Source organism: Mauremys mutica, chromosome 18, assembly GCF_020497125.1.
Source record: "Mauremys mutica isolate MM-2020 ecotype Southern chromosome 18, ASM2049712v1, whole genome shotgun sequence".
NCBI lineage: Eukaryota > Metazoa > Chordata > Testudines > Geoemydidae > Mauremys > Mauremys mutica.
The window spans coordinates 17,726,234-17,741,403 of NC_059089.1; the positions used below are offsets into that span (position 1 = coordinate 17,726,234).

A 15,170-nucleotide genomic window follows, 5' to 3' on the forward strand; every position below is an offset into this window, starting at 1 on the left:
TCCCCCAACAGAGGATTAAGACGTGATCAAAGAAATCACTTGATCCAGGCAGGTTTATCCTCACACCTCTACATTTTTCCCAGCAGGACCCTGTCCCCATCCCTCCCATGCATCACAGGCTCATGGACTCCCTCTCTCCTGCCCCCATGCGCCTGACACATAAAGCGGCACTACACCCTGCAGAGTGGCGTGGGGTCTTTGCTGTTCTCATCTACAACCCAGTCCTACAGTCCTCACCCAGGCCAAGCTTGGCTGGAGTTTTTGCCTGAGTAAAGACTGCAAGATTTGGTCCTTGTTGCATAGTCTCTCTTCTCCCTGCTATAACTTGGAGATAAAAAAACAGAATAAGGATCTTAGGCAAATCACGTCCCCTCTCTGTGCCTTGGTTTCTCCAGCCGTAGCATGGGGATAATGATCCCCACCCTCAGCTCACTGGGGTGTTGTGAGGATTAAACAATGTTTGCGCAGTGTTAAGTGATAAGTATTACTGCTACCCGCAAATCAGAGAATGGCCAGATATGTCCCAGTGAGTCACAGCCAGCCCCCCAGTTCCTGATACATCTGCAAAGTGCAGCCTGGCTCTGTGTTTGGATAAAGTACACTGTCATCCAGCTCCTCTGAAGAGTCTGATGTGCGTCAGAGGTGCAGTCTCTCCCTGCAGCTGCCTCCTCTGTGAGTTTAAAGGGGGCTCTAACCTGACCTCCTCTGGGAAGATGCTCTCAAAACAAACAGGCATCAGCCGACTCATGAGCCGGCAGGCAAAGAAGGCAGCTGTGTGTGGATGAGTCTACACACATGGATGTGTGTGGGGTAACTGTAGAAAGGAGAAGCTCTAAACTCCCCTGAAGTCAGGGGCACATTTTAAGGAAAATGGAGGGGCTGCTTCTGTTCTAACTTGTGGCCAGTTTCATGATGTTGCCAATACATTGTACCAGTGGTGATACACATAGTGGGCATTTGTCTAGTGCCTCACACCTTAAAGAATCCAAAAATACTCTTCAACTAGTCTTCAACCAGCGTCCAGCTTCTACTGTCACTGTCCAGAGACATCACTTTACCCACCAACTGAAATGCAGCCCCTTCTGGGATGAAACACATCCGCTGCTTAATAGCCCACAACACCTCAATGCATTCAGCTGGGAAAAGAATCCTGCTTCCCGCTGAAACTGCATGGGGAGCTTAGGAAGGCAGAGTGCAATTATCAAGCTCTGAATTTGGCCAGGATAGCAGAGGAAAGACACCCATGCCCATGAACACCTTTACTTTTGCAAAAAAGCCAGGAGTTCATTAATGAGAAACACTGGACAGTTTAACAGCCAAAAGACAGTCCCTCCAACACCGTCCTGGGGCACTGGCTCTACGCAGATTAGAAGAAAAGGGTGCCACCATCATCTGTACTGCAATGCCTTGGTGGTTCTTAGGAGGTGTCTCAGACAAGTACTGACCCATCCTGATCCTATTTAGCAGGTAAGAGCTAAGGGGATAACAGCACAGATCCACTGGGGGGCTGGAAGGCACCTCAAGAGGCATCCACTCCTTCCCCCCATGCTGAGGTAGGACTGAGTACACCTAGTCCAGCTCTGACAGGTGTTTAACCTGTTCTTAAAAACTTCCAATAACAAGGATTTCACAGCCTCCCTTCCACTACTCAACAATCCTTAGAGTTAGGAAGTTTTTCCTAATATCTAACCCAAATCTCTCTTGCTGCAAACTCAGCTGATTACTTCTTGTCCGGTGGATAGCAGTTGATCACCTTCCTCTTGATAACAACCTTTTACGTATTTGAAGACTGAGGTCACATCCCCCTGCAGTTTTCTCTTCTCTAGACTAAACATGCCCACTTCCTTCAACCTTTCCTCATAGGTCATGTTTTCCAAACCTCTTATCATTGTTGTTACTCTCCGCTGGACTCTCTCCAATTTGTTCACTTCTTTACTAAAGTGTCATGGCCAAAACTGGACACAGTACTCCCGAGTACTCCCCACCAGTGCTGAGTGGAGCAGAACTACTATCTCCTGTATCTTACATATGACACTCCTGTTAACACATCCCAGAATAGCACTCACCTTTTTTCGCAACAGCACCACACTGTTGATTCAGATTCAATTTGTGATCCACTATAACCCCCAGATCGGTTTCTGCAGTACTGCTTCCTAGCCAGTTGTTCCCCATTTTATATTTGTGCATTGGATTTTTCCTTCCTAATTATAGTACTTTGCATTTGTCTTTACTGAATGTCATCTTTTTGACTGCAGACCAATTCTCCAATTTATCAAGATCATTTTGAATTCTAATCCTGTCTGCTTGCAAGGCCTCCCAGCTTAGTATCATCCACAGATTTGATAAGCGCTCTCTCCACTCGATTATCCAAGTCATTAATGAAAATACTGAGTAGGACCAGACTTGGGACAGACCCCCACGGGACCCATTAGATGCAACCTCCCTGTTTGACAGCGAGTTATTGATAACTACTTTTTCAGCATGAAGTGTTCCAACAGTGAATCACTTGTACACCCCTCTGGCACATGTTAAGCAGCACACAGCCCATCTCAGTATAGGAAATATACTATTTCTCCCCCATATGGGAAAGGAGAGTCTATAGACTTTCCCCCCCTTGCCCTCTCCTATGCAAAGCCCAGCTGATTCTTCTCCAATGTGCTGTCTATAATATATAGGACTGTATTTCAATAGTCAGCCCTCTTCAGCCCTGAGGGACCTCAAAGACAGACACAGACTCAGAGAAATGAGTCCTCTCCCCGGTGCCCTGCATGTCAAAAACAAGAAGTGGGTTCACACCACCCAGGTCTGGTGGGATGATGAGAAATATGGATCCCAAACTTTGAGACCTACTCACTTGACAAGAGAGAGCAGTACACACAACTTTCTTCTCCAGGGCCATGCAAGACAAGTGGTTCACTCCAGAGTCCCTGGGATCCAGCTCAGTCTCTACCACAGGAGTGGGTAAACCTCACCTGAAGCCCGTGAGTTCTGTAATGGGGCTTGCTTTCTTCTTTAACACAAAGGTTCAGTCCAGAGAGTCTACAGGCCCTGGCATAAAATTCTCTTAGAGCTTGAATCAAGTTCTGCATCTCCATGTGAAAGATGAGAGTGGCTGCATTCTGTTGCTTTATAACAGTTCTTGGGTTCCGGATACACTGTCCATGTGGCTCTTGGCTGGGCAGCTCTGATGGCTGGGCAGCTTGGAATCCCCCTGAATCATGTTTCTAACACAACCCGGCAGCTCTGTTTATGTTCACGCCCATCTCTTTTCCTTCCACTGTTTGCATTCATTTTGCAGGGGGTGCTCCTGGGTCTAACTCAGGGGTAGGCAACCTATGGCACGGGTGCCGAAGGCGGCACGTGAGCTGATTTTCAGTGGCACTCACACTGCCCGGGTCCTGGCCACCGGTCCAGGGGGCTCTGCATTTTAATTTAATTTTAAATGAAGCTTCTTAAACATTTTAAAAACCTTATTTACTTTACATACAACACTAGTTTAGTTATATATTATAGACTTATAGAAAGAGACCTTCTGAAAACGTTAAAATGTATGACTGGCAAGCGAAACCTTAAATAAGAGTGAATAAATGAAGACTGGGCACACCACTGCTGAAAGGTTGCTGACCCTGGTCTAGCTCTAAGACCTTGGTTGTTGCGCCACCTGGTGTTCATGCAAATAAATGCAAAGCAGCAGAGGTTTGAGTTGGAGGAACAGTGCTCAGCATGGCTCAGAACGCTCTTACACACAGTTTTTGTATAGCTGGAGCTACTTTGGATAAGGATGTGATTTTTTTAAACCAATATGACACTGGTACAACCCCTAGTGTGGGCACAGTTATACCGGTAGGCAGGTGCCTTATACCAGTATCACTATTCCCAGTCCCATACAGGAATAGCTACACCGGTGTCACAGTTCAGGGCAACTGCACCTGTATTTCCCTTCAGTGGGCCAGCAAGGGCACCCACACTAGGCTCCCAGCTATTGCTGCTGTTGGGTTGAGGTACACGCCAGGTCTCTAGAGGGGTATTTCCATGCTGAACAGTTCCCTGCCTTCTCTGTGTATTTCCCAGCACAAAGACACCTGCTTGCTTCATCTTCAGAGCTGTTTAACAGGTTTACTGTAACCTTTGCTACAGATATAACTTACCAGCCAGCACTTTCTATGCAAGCCTGCTTTATTCTTAAGGTGAAAAGCACCACAGAGAAAACAGATTAAAAACAATTAAAGAACCTACACGCATGCCCAGAAGATCACCCCAGCCTAACATGGATTCTGACAGGCACAGTCCTTTAAACCCCAAGCAAGGGGGATTCCTTGTGGTTACCAGCTCATCACAACTTCAACTCAGAACAAGCACCATGAGGCCTCAGTAGGCCCAGTCCTTCCAACCCTCCCCTAAGGATTAGGGCCCTCTGAGGACCAGGGGTCCTGTTCGTTTGCTGGAGCAGGAAGAAGGCCATCAGCCTGTTTAAAACCAGGCTATTTATCCAAAAACTTTTTCTTTGTCGGTTGGCCCCTGGAGAATCCAGCTGGAACCAGTATATGCATCTCTCTCCGGGGGGGGGGGGGGGTTGCTACAAAGGGTTGATAACAGAGGAAGTACATAAGCATCTAGAGAAGGTACATACAATGCCACAATACACACTCAATTGCATTTTTAAAACCATGTACCCCAAAGATATTAACCCTAATTCAATAAGGTTTAATTTAATTCAATAAAGTTTCTTAATTCCATAAGGTTTGTTCAGGATACTACAGGGAATTGTCAGCCTGTCACAACTAATATAAATGCCTGTATGCCGATATCACTGCCTCCACTTTAATTCCATGCGCAGACGAGCCCTGAGTGTGACGTTGCACTCTATATGATTTTATGAAACTATGCTAATGAGTGTGAATATAATGTAACTGGAATATGCTTCATCCAAAAGGTTTCTTGGAAGGTATCATTACAAAGCTTATAATCTTCTGAATGTGGCCATCTTATTTGTATAATGTATCACTCTTGTATCTGAAACTAGACATATGAAATATAACTCTGAGGGCCTATTGTAATTATGCAAAGCGTGGGCCATTACTGGTGGTTTGGAATCTTGATGGCTCCCATTAACCAGGACAATTGACTGCAGATGGCTTTGTTTTACTTGTAAGTGTTCCTGTATACCTGTGTGCTGGCAAGTGGGTAATAAAGTCTTACAGTGACATGTGATCATGTCACCTGAACTGGAATCCATCTTTAACCTGGTGCTTTTCCATTTAGAAGTGTGTGTGTGTGGGGGGGGAGACAGAGAGACAAAAGATTCCCTTGTGCCAAAGCTATATAAGTGGGTGGAACAGAACAAAGGGGGCTGCAGTCATGAGAAATCCCCTAGCTACCACCTGAGCTGAAACAAGGGCTGGACCAGGGGAAGGGATTGTGCCCACTAGGAAGGCGTCCAGTCTGTGAAAGAAACTTATTGAAACATCTCTGAGGGTGAGATTTTAACCTGTATTCAGTTTTATTACTGTACTAGGCTTAGACTTGCATATTGGGAAAAGGAGGAGAACAATCCCCACAGTCTCTGCTGGCCCACCTAATGGGTTGGGGGACAGGCCAGAGACCTTCCCCTCTGGTAGGACCCACAGTCCAGATCCCTCGACTCCGGGTTCCAGTCCAGGGCCCTGTGGATTGCAGCTGTCTAAGGTGTCTCCTGTAACAGCTGCATGACAGCTACAACTCCCTGGGCTCCTTCCCCATGGCCTCCTCCCAACACCTTTTTTATCCTCACCACAGGACCTTCCTCCTGAGGTCTGGTAACACTTGTACTTCACAGTCCTCCAGCAGTGCCTACTCACTCTCAGCTTCTTGCGCCTCTTACTCCCAGCTCTTCACATGCACCCCTCACTGACTGAAGTGACGTCCTTTTTAAACCAGGTGCCCTGATTAGCCTGCCTCTTTTAATTGAGTCTAGCAGCTTCTTAATTGGCTCCAGGGGTCCTAATTAGCCTGTCTGCCTTAATTTGTTCCAGCAAGTTCCTGCTTGTTCTGGAACTGCCCCTGTTACCTTACCCAGGGAAAAGGGACCTGCTTAACCTGGGGCTAATATATCTATCTTCTATCACTCTCCTGTAGCCATCTGGCCCAACCCTGTCACACCATATAATTTTACTAACTACATTGACCCAGTCTAGCCACCTCTAACCCCGCTTGTAAATCAGTGGGCCTGAGGAGCACATATGGAAACATATCAGTTAAACACCGATTACTATATGCTCATATCATTAATAAAGATATTTTCAGCTTAATCAAATTGTACTCCCCTGGGGAGGCAGGAGGCACAGTTTAGAGGCCAGGGCTCTGATTCTCCATTGCTCTGCACCTTGTTTATTCATTTACACCAGTGCCAAGTGAGTGCATCATGCTATTAAAGGAGAATGGTAGCAAACGCACTGCTTTTGTGACTATACAAGTGTGGGTGGTAATGGACAATTAGACCAAATGAGGCCATATTCCATTGTATCTAAAGCAACTCTTACCTTGTTTCACCAATAGAGCCCAGAGTCCTGTGACTGGGAGAAAGATATATTTCTTAGGAGGTCGAGCATGAAGGAGGTCTCACCAAATATGTATGTTAAATGCTCACTCTTCCGTGGAAGACTAGATGCCACTTTAAACTGTGGGACAGAACACAAGTACAGAGGAGAAGCTTGCCGCAGTCTGAGTCACGGGCCTCACATTGCTGTGGTGGGAGGTTCTCCTCCCTGGGCCAAGATTCTGAACTCCCCTTTCAAATGTGTTAATTGGAAACCTGGAGATGTGCAAAAGAAGGGGAGCTGTCCAGGGTGCTGAAGGACAGTATTAATCCAAACCCACCACCGCAGGTGCTGAAAGGTGCTCGCTGGCCAATGGGGTTCCAGCTGAGTGTGGCTGAAAGAAGTGCAGCCTGATCAATATTTGACAATTCAAGCATTAACAGATCCACCACATGGACCCTGGCTTGTACCGGTCAGCAGGAGCACAGATAACAGGTAGTTGGGCTAAGTTACAAACCAGTTAGGGCACTGGAATACCCTACTTAGTCAATGTACAAAGCATTCAGGGACTATGAACATTGGGGCTAGTCAATAAAAACTTCCAGATGATCGATGAGCTTTCTTGGAGAAAAGCACAAGCACAAGCCTAAAAGACTCCTGTTGACTCTAGTGGGTTATGGATCTGGTTATTGAAAAAGAAAGCTTAAAACTGGGGCTTGCTATTTGTTTTGGGGTTTTTTTCATATCCATCCTTAGTTCTCTGGTTATTTTTTGGTGCCATTACCCTCACAAACTCGTGCCTGTTAACTGTTTCTCCAGGACACATGCACCATGCCTACTTATCCACCCATGTTGCAGTGAACACTCCTCTCCAAGTTCCTGGCAGTGTCCTTTTCAGCGATGATGATACCCAGCTCTTATAGAATGATTTTCATCCAAAGGTCTCAAAGCACTGTACCTAGGAGGTCAGTATCATTATCCCCTGAGACAGGCAAAGTGACTTGCCCAAGATCACACAGTAGAGCAGTGGCAGAGCCAGGAACACAAGCTGGATCTTGGGGGCCTGATCCAGGTCTCCACTAGACTAGCTTGTCTGCCTCTTGTTGCCTTGCTCCTCGGAGCACCTAGCACTCATCACATCAGTACAGGAAATCAGAAGAATGGCTGTACCCACCTTCCCCTTGTTGGCTCAGGTCTCCATTTTGTATCTCTTCCCCTTCCTATCCTCCTCCTCCTTTTTATCCCCTCAACATTTTTATTTCTCCCCTTGGTCTGTTGCCTCTCTCTTCCTCCTGCTCTTATCTCTCTTCCCCTCTCCTTTTCTACCAATCTCCTCCCTGGCCTTCAGCCCCGACAGGACAGTAAAAAGGCTAAGTCACAGGGTGCACCACTCACTGCTTCTCTGGCACCTCCTCCTGGTCACTCTGGGGATTAGCTCTTGGGGTCACAACCCTTTCCGTGGTCGCACCCTGTCACATCGTCTCAGGTCTGCAGCTCCTCTCTCATGCCAAGTACCGCAGCATCCTCTTCATGACTCAGCCCTCTGGCCAGGTCACTCAGCAATCCCACTCCCCCTATATACGGTACAGTCCCCCAAAGTCTCTGTCACTCCCCATAGTGACCAGCCAGTCTTCCAGTTCACTGCCCCGTCAGTGCCACTTCCCCCACGGCGGATAGGGAAATCCAGGCCTGCCGTCTACTCCAGGTTCCAGTCCAGGGATCCTCCACCTGGCAGTTCTGGGCTCTACTCTCCCAGCCCTCACTGGTCTTTCTCTGGACTGTTTCCTAACTTTCCCGGTTCCCCCCTGCTGGGATATACCAACTCCAAACACTCCTCCCTCTTCCCAGGGAGTGACTACCCCTTTCCCAGCAGCAGCCCCTCTGTATAAGCCCCACCTATTCCTGCACAGCTGAACCTGCTGGCAATCAAGTCCCTGCTCCCTGGCTCTTCCTCCAGGTGCAGCCTGTGGAGTTCCTAGGCCTGCATGACTAGCTTAACCCCTTCGAGTCCTGTGTGGGATGGACACCCCATTGCAGGCGAACATCCCCAGCCATCAGCTGCTGAAAGAGACACCAAATCTTTAACACAAGACTTGACTGGTATATAAAGCTGGTTGGAATTTTTCCAATGAAAAGCTTTTTTTCACTGAAAAAATAAGATTTAGTCAAACCCAAAAGAAATCACTTCTGTCAATAATATGGGGGGGAGGGAGGAGATTGTTGAAAAAAATCAGTATTTTTCCATAGGAACATAACCTGGCTAACACCAAATATAATAATGTGACGATGACTCAATTATTGTTATTGCATTAGTGGCTTATCCAGGCTAACGGGAACTAGCCTCCAGCTCTCAGAACATCCTGAGATTGCAGAAACACATCAGGAAGTCATGTTCTGATGCTTTCCCTTTTGCTTTCACCGAGCCAGGCTGGCATTCAGCTCCTGCCATGAAGCTTCTGAACGTGGCTGGAGTCTTCGCTCTGGTGCCCACTTTGGTGTCAGCTCTGGAGCCCATCACCACCTCACTTGCTTTCTGCGGGGCAGCTGTCATGTGGCAGCTCTTCTCCCCTGCCTCCTGGCTCAAGTGCCGCTTCCTGGAGTGCTGCAATATGAAGGACACCCTGGACATCCCAGGTAATAGCAGCAGCAAGCGATGACGCGGGCGGAGGAATCCAAGGGCCCTGCTGACCTCAGGGATGCTATTGCATTCTGGGTGAAGGGATTCTAACTGGGGAAGTGCAGGCTGCCTTTTCAGGCAGCGGTTCTGACGGGAGAGGTCAGCTTTCCTTCCCACCAGGGCAGGGCTCAACCTGGCAGAAACTGGCCAGGGAATGGACCTTACTGCATGCCCTGGCCATGCCCCTCCTCCCACTCCACGGGTCTTCGCTGGCAGAGAAGAGGTTGCAGATGCCTCATGTCACAACTGCTTTTCCTTTGATGGACTTTTCCCTTGACAGGGATCCCCTGCTTTATGCTGGCATAATTTGGGAGTGAATTTAAGGCTGTGAGCTAATTAATCCTCCCAATGCCCCTGCTTCCAGTTGAGCACTCAAACACTGCACAACCAGGAGTGGTAGAAATTCCTAAAAGTGTGTGTGGTGCGGGGGCAGCGGTGCCTGAACCGTGCCTGCCCCCCGTGCCGCTCCTTTCCCCTAATGACCTGTCCCTTTCCCCAAGACCCCTGCTTGATCCTCTCCACCCCCTCGCCCCTGTCACTTGTAAAAAGTGGTGAGGTCCTGGCCCCCCTGCGCAGAAACCAACATCACTGGTGAGAATGTTGGCTGCACGAGTCAGGGCTAGGGGTGGGATTACAACTCAGGACTGCTAGGTTCAGAGTCCCAGGCTTTCTCCACTAGCCCGCCCTGCCTCTGAGCCCTGCTGCCTCTCATGTCTGTGAAGCAAGCAGCCGCCCCAAAGAGGAAGCTGGGCAGCAGTTCTCGCCCTGCCTTCAGGGCATTAGTGCTGAGAAATGGATGATCAAACCGAGATGATCAATAAATGGCCTGTTGGAAACTTTCCATAACCCATGAGCCTGGCAGCCTAGGAAATCCCCTTTCTTGTGTTTTCAGCACCAGTAACACCAGGCCTTTAATTAACCCTTTCCCTGCAGGACTATGCTGCAGATTCTGAGCCAGATCCTTTGCTGGTGAAAACTAGCACAGCTCCATTTACTTCAAGGTACACAGATTTCCTCCAGCCCTCCGCCTACAGGCAGTGTTCCTTGAAGTGCTTCTTGCCACTGAAATGTCAGCTCTTCTTTGAGAATGGGGGGAGCAAGGGAGACATGTCTTACCTCATCTATTAGGTACCTTACATGCCACCAAGGTGGTTAAAGAGGATCCAGGAATTTCAACAAACACGTCCCCCCCAGAACCACAGGATCACATCCCAGGGCCACATATGAGGCACCAGCTACAGTGATAGTCCAGGTATCCCGTGCAAGCTGCTTGGCTCCCATGAACAGCCGCTGAGGGCCAGATACAGGGAGCAGCTCAGTGCCTACAGCTCCCATTACACAGGGAAATGGCCCCATGATAATGCTAACTGGGAATGTTCTCCCCATCTGCGGCTCAGCAGTAGCATGTGGAGGGAGGGTCAGTGAAGTGCTTCCTGAAGCTGACCTCCCACCATACCTCCAGCCCTGCAGATGGCTTTGGAACAGAAAGTCTTTGGGCAGCACCTCGCCACCCAGGTGGTTCTGAAAGCACTGAGCGCGCACTCCAGAGATAAACAGCCCAGGAAGCCCCTGGTGATGTCCTTCCATGGCTGGACCGGCACTGGCAAGACCTTTGTCAGCAAGATCATTGCACGGAACCTGTACCAGCGTCACGAAGCAAGGAGGAGGTTCGTCCATCAGCATGACGCAGTCTTGCATTTCCCACACGCTGAACATATAAAGCAGTATAAGGTACTTCTTTTGTGACTCTACTCTCCTAATGAGATGGATAGGTCAGGAATCCTGCATGCAGATCACATATGGGGCTGCGTGTGAATAACCCTGCCCAGGGAATTTCAACATCTCTGCTCCCCATCGTGGGCATAACCAGACAGTGCAGAGGGGAGTGAAAAATGATACAAAGTTCGCCAAACTTGTTGAACCTCTCCAAACACTTGGGTTGGTTCAATGTTTGAAATGAGGTCCAAGCCAGTTCTTGCTTTAGCCACAGAGTTTGCCCCAAATTTATTACTGTAGGTCCTACATAAACACTGGACTTTTTAAGAGGATTTAGACATTCGTCACTAGATTATAACATTTAGGAAGTAGGTCAAATTTGAGACCTATTCTATCTGACTGTATCCTTTCAGCGAACTATAGCTCAAGGAATCTACAGGCCTCATGTACAGAGACACAGAATTTACCACATCACATCAGATTATTGGTCCATCTTTTTCAGTATTTCTGCCCCCACCCCCTCAGCCCTATTGAACCAAAGCTCCCACTGACTTTAATGAGTTTAGGATTAGACCTTCCGGCAATGGTTAAACCTAATGTCTCATGGAAGTCAATATCCAGACAAATATCTCACCGACACACATGGACATACTGCTCCCACTGAAGTCAATGGGAGACTCTAACACGTGAGATTTGATTACCTTTACATATCACTAGCATTATATTAATAGTCCCTCCAAGCTAGAGCACCGGTGTAATCCCCCATGAAAAAATAATCCAGCTCCAATCTTGATTTCCAGCTCCCCCTGCTCACCGACCATCTTGCCCATCCCCACAGGAGCAGCTGCAGAACTGGATTCGAGGGAATGTCAGCGTCTGTCCGAGGTCACTTTTCATTTTCTCTGAAATGGACCAGATGCCGCCTGGTCTGATTGACTCCATCATGCCGTACCTCAGTCATCGCGAGGCTATCAATGGCGTCTACTACGGCAAGGCCATCTTCCTCTTCCTGAAGTAAGGAAATCCAATGGTTAGTGAGTAACTGTGACCCGACAGAGTCAGCAAGGGCAAAGGGAGAAGCAGGCACTAATAGGCTTTCATCAGGCTACAGTTTGATTGCACAGGTTCGGGTACCTTGCTATACATGCTCTCCTTGGTCACCAAGAAAAGACTGTCCAGATGTGGTAACTGAACCTGTCCAACCCTCGTGTCAGTCAGAAGAACTTGTACATCTACAATTATTCAGAGTGACAGGATCTCCTTCCTTCAGAACTGTACAAATGTTGCCATTAGCCACTCCTCCGGTACCTTCTCTTTCTCCAATACCTTCTTAGATATTTTTCCCAATGCTTTGACAGCACTTGTCCCACTGGCTTTTAGCAACTCAGCTTTATATTGTCTATTCCTGCAGCTTTCCCATTTGTAACTGCTTCACTGTTCTTTCCATTTCTTCTTCTGATGGATACATATAGAAAGATACATATTGAGAGTCCATAATATTGAACAGAATTCATAAGATGTGCATAGATTCCCCAAGTCATACCCACCCACTGAGGGCTCCTTCCATGCATGGCTCTAGGGGGTACAATCTGGCCCTTTGCATTGTTCCTGAGATAATACTTTGCTGAGGGTCATTCTGATGATCCAGTTCATTTCTCTCCTAACAGTAATGCAGGAGGGGATAAGATAACAGAGGTGGCGCTCGATCACTGGAGGAGGCAGAAGGGAAGAGAAGAAATTCCCCTGACGGACCTGCAGTCTATGCTATCTGCCGAGATTTTCAATAACAGGAACAGTGAGTACTTCTGAGCTCGTGAGGTCCATGGGATCCCATGTGTATTGTCCAGCTCCAGTTCTCTGTGGAATGACCCATGCATTACTGGTACACAGCACTATATCCCTGCAACATAATTATTTTAAAGAACTCAACTGTAAACCTCCCCAATAGGTCAAATAGTGTTTGTAGAGTGCTTTCAGATCCCCAGATAGCAGGCTTTGTAAAAGAACAAAACATTGTGGTGACGTGCTCATTCCAGCTATGCATGGACAGACATCTCTCTCTCTCTCTTCTCTCTCCCCCCACCCCAGGTGGTTTTTGGAATAGCAAGCTGATCCAGAAGAACCTGGTGGATTATTTCATTCCTTTCTTGCCCCTGGAATATAAACATGTGAAAGAGTGCATCCAAGAGGAGCTGCGCTACCAAGGCCACCAAGAAGACGAAGACCTCATCATAAAGATTGCCTTAGCAATGTCCGACTATCCCAGTGAAGATAGAATCTACTCTAGCAAAGGTTGCAAAACTGTGGCCTCCAAGGTGAACCTGGATACCTAGAAGGGCCAGGTGCTCAAGGACAAGGAGGAAAAGAAAGCAAGCCTCCTTCTCCTTCTCCCACCAGTGTCTTCTCAGACTGTAAGCTTGTTGGGGCAGGGAACTTCCCTTTAATATATCTAAAGCCTGTGGCGAGAGATGATAACGTCCTCATCTCAGCATAACACAGTACATCCTTTCCCTACCTTCAAAATATGCTGCTGTAAGTAAAATAAAATGAATATGGTACCTATTTATTCTTAATGATCTCTCTGGAATCTTGACAAACCGCCCCTACTGAGACCAGAAGGCGGCAGTACAGAGTAGGCAGGGCAGATACGCCGGCCTTGTTTTTCCAGGGATATGAACAAAGGAAAAACAAAAGCAACAGAAGAAAAGGGACCCAATAAACAGAACTACTGACTGAGGTTTGCTTGCCCACTTAATTCCTCACCAGTCTCTATTAATGATGAAGGTGCGAGATTTTGAATGTAACAGCAAATCTAGAAAACTCTGGTTATGGAGAGAGGTTGGCTAGAGAATAGGCCAGAGGTGCTATGGTTTAGAATGATGCTCTAAAAAGCTTGGAGCCCAAATAAGCCCCCCACACACTTCTAAGCTTTTTAAAATCTTCCCTAATGTTTTATTAAAATATTTTTAAGGATCCTGTCAGGGAAATTCTTGGGGAAGGATAAGGGAGGGGAAGAAGATGAGTTTATTGATATCTGCCAAAAAACCCATCAGCTTAGATCCTTAAATGTACATGCACCAATTACAGAGTGTTTCCTTCCTGCAATTCACTCAGATGGTACACCTCTACCCCAATATAACACGACCCAATATAACACAAATTTGGATATAACGCGGTAAAGCAGTGCTCTGGGGTGGGGGTGGGGGCAGGGCTGCGCACACCAGTGGATCAAAGCAAGTTCGATATAACATGGTTTCACCTATAATGCGGTAAGATTTTTTGGCTCCCGAGGACAGCGTTATATCGAGGTAGAGGTGTATAATGAAGATATGTTAGTCAGTTATGCTTTTGGTGCAAGTCAGTTTCATTTTCTAACCTCTCCTTGCAATGTTTTGGTTGCAAACACCCTAGGGAAATGTTTGAATCCAAACAATAAACACTTTTTTATAGTGAGTCAAACAAATCATGAAAGGTTTCTGTCAGTGTCAGCTTTTGAAAAACTACTTTTTACACCACCTACATTTTTGCCCTGGATTAACACTTGATAATTTCCCTCTAACTCCTCCCTGACAAACCACCAACAAATAAAGTATTTTTAGCACAAGAAATATGACTCTGATGGAACTGAAAAGAAGGCAGGACAAAAAAGCAAACACCAAGGTTACTTAAAGACTTGTCTGCCAAGAGGAAATGTACAGTTGAAAAATGCAGAAGCCACTTCATTTGGACAGTTTGACACCCACTGAAACTTGCAGAAATAAAACGGTCGAAGCAAAAAATACCAAATGAAACTTACTTAGTAAAGGGGAGGAAATGGAAAGTCTGATTCTAATCTCTCACTCTTTTACACTCCACTGATTTAAATGGAGTTTCTTCTGACTTACACCAATGTGAATTTCCAATTAAACCATAGGGAGTCTTTTAGCTGATTTCAGTGGGACTTGGATCTAGCTAAATGAGATCAGAATGAGCCCCAGAGTTCTTAAACATACACCAAAGGTGACTGGGGCTAGTGATCTGTGCACAATAGTGACTCAACTTCACTTCTGCTGAAATCCTCATCCATGCTTCCATCTTCACTCACTTTGTCTATTATAACTCTCTTTTCTATTGTCTTCCAAACTGTCAGTTCACCAGTAGCTACTTGCTTTCTTAAATGTACAAAGAAACACGATGTCACCCTCATCCTCAAACAACTATACATGCAACGGCTGGAATTTTAAAATGACATTTTCCTTCAGGCTCATTTCTCTTGGTGGTTG

At 46.9% G+C, this 15,170-nt stretch overlaps 2 protein-coding genes across 5 annotated transcripts in view; one reads left to right on the forward strand and one right to left on the reverse strand.

Moving 5' to 3' along the window:
- Positions 1-15,170, reverse strand: part of PTGES (prostaglandin E synthase) — a 56,307-nt gene that overhangs the window by 40,242 nt on the left and 895 nt on the right. Inside the window, exon 1 of one of the 3 annotated variants that reach the window (XM_044992409.1) lies at positions 11,723-11,852. The exons of the other annotated variants lie outside the window; for them this stretch is intronic. The gene's annotated coding sequence lies outside the window, so the exon portion shown is untranslated. Of the gene's footprint in view, positions 1-11,722; positions 11,853-15,170 lie in introns of those variants that run through there. 3 annotated transcript variants of the gene reach the window in all.
- On the forward strand, positions 8,875-13,825 carry LOC123352386 (torsin-1B-like). 2 transcript variants are annotated; one of them, XM_044992408.1, is made up of 6 exons: positions 9,099-9,149; positions 10,126-10,193; positions 10,655-10,923; positions 11,747-11,922; positions 12,576-12,703; positions 12,997-13,825. In XM_044992408.1, exons 3-6 carry the CDS (start codon positions 10,663-10,665, stop codon positions 13,239-13,241), a joined length of 810 nt encoding a protein of 269 aa, XP_044848343.1. In that variant the 5' UTR covers positions 9,099-9,149; positions 10,126-10,193; positions 10,655-10,662; the 3' UTR covers positions 13,242-13,825. The 2 variants fall into 2 exon arrangements, with proteins under 2 accessions (XP_044848342.1, XP_044848343.1); XM_044992407.1 differs by lacking the exon at positions 10,126-10,193 and having other exon boundaries at positions 8,875-9,149.

Bases quoted from the DNA above. Each gene is read 5' to 3' on its own strand.
- LOC123352386 (XM_044992407.1), top strand. From the start codon at position 8,963: ATGAAGCTTCTGAACGTGGCTGGAGTCTTCGCTCTGGTGCCCACTTTG. The intron at 9,150-10,654 runs GTAATAGCAGCA...CCATACCTCCAG, and splicing joins GGACACCCTGGACATCCCAG to CCCTGCAGATGGCTTTGGAA. The intron at 11,923-12,575 runs GTAAGGAAATCC...CTCTCCTAACAG, and splicing joins GCCATCTTCCTCTTCCTGAA to TAATGCAGGAGGGGATAAGA.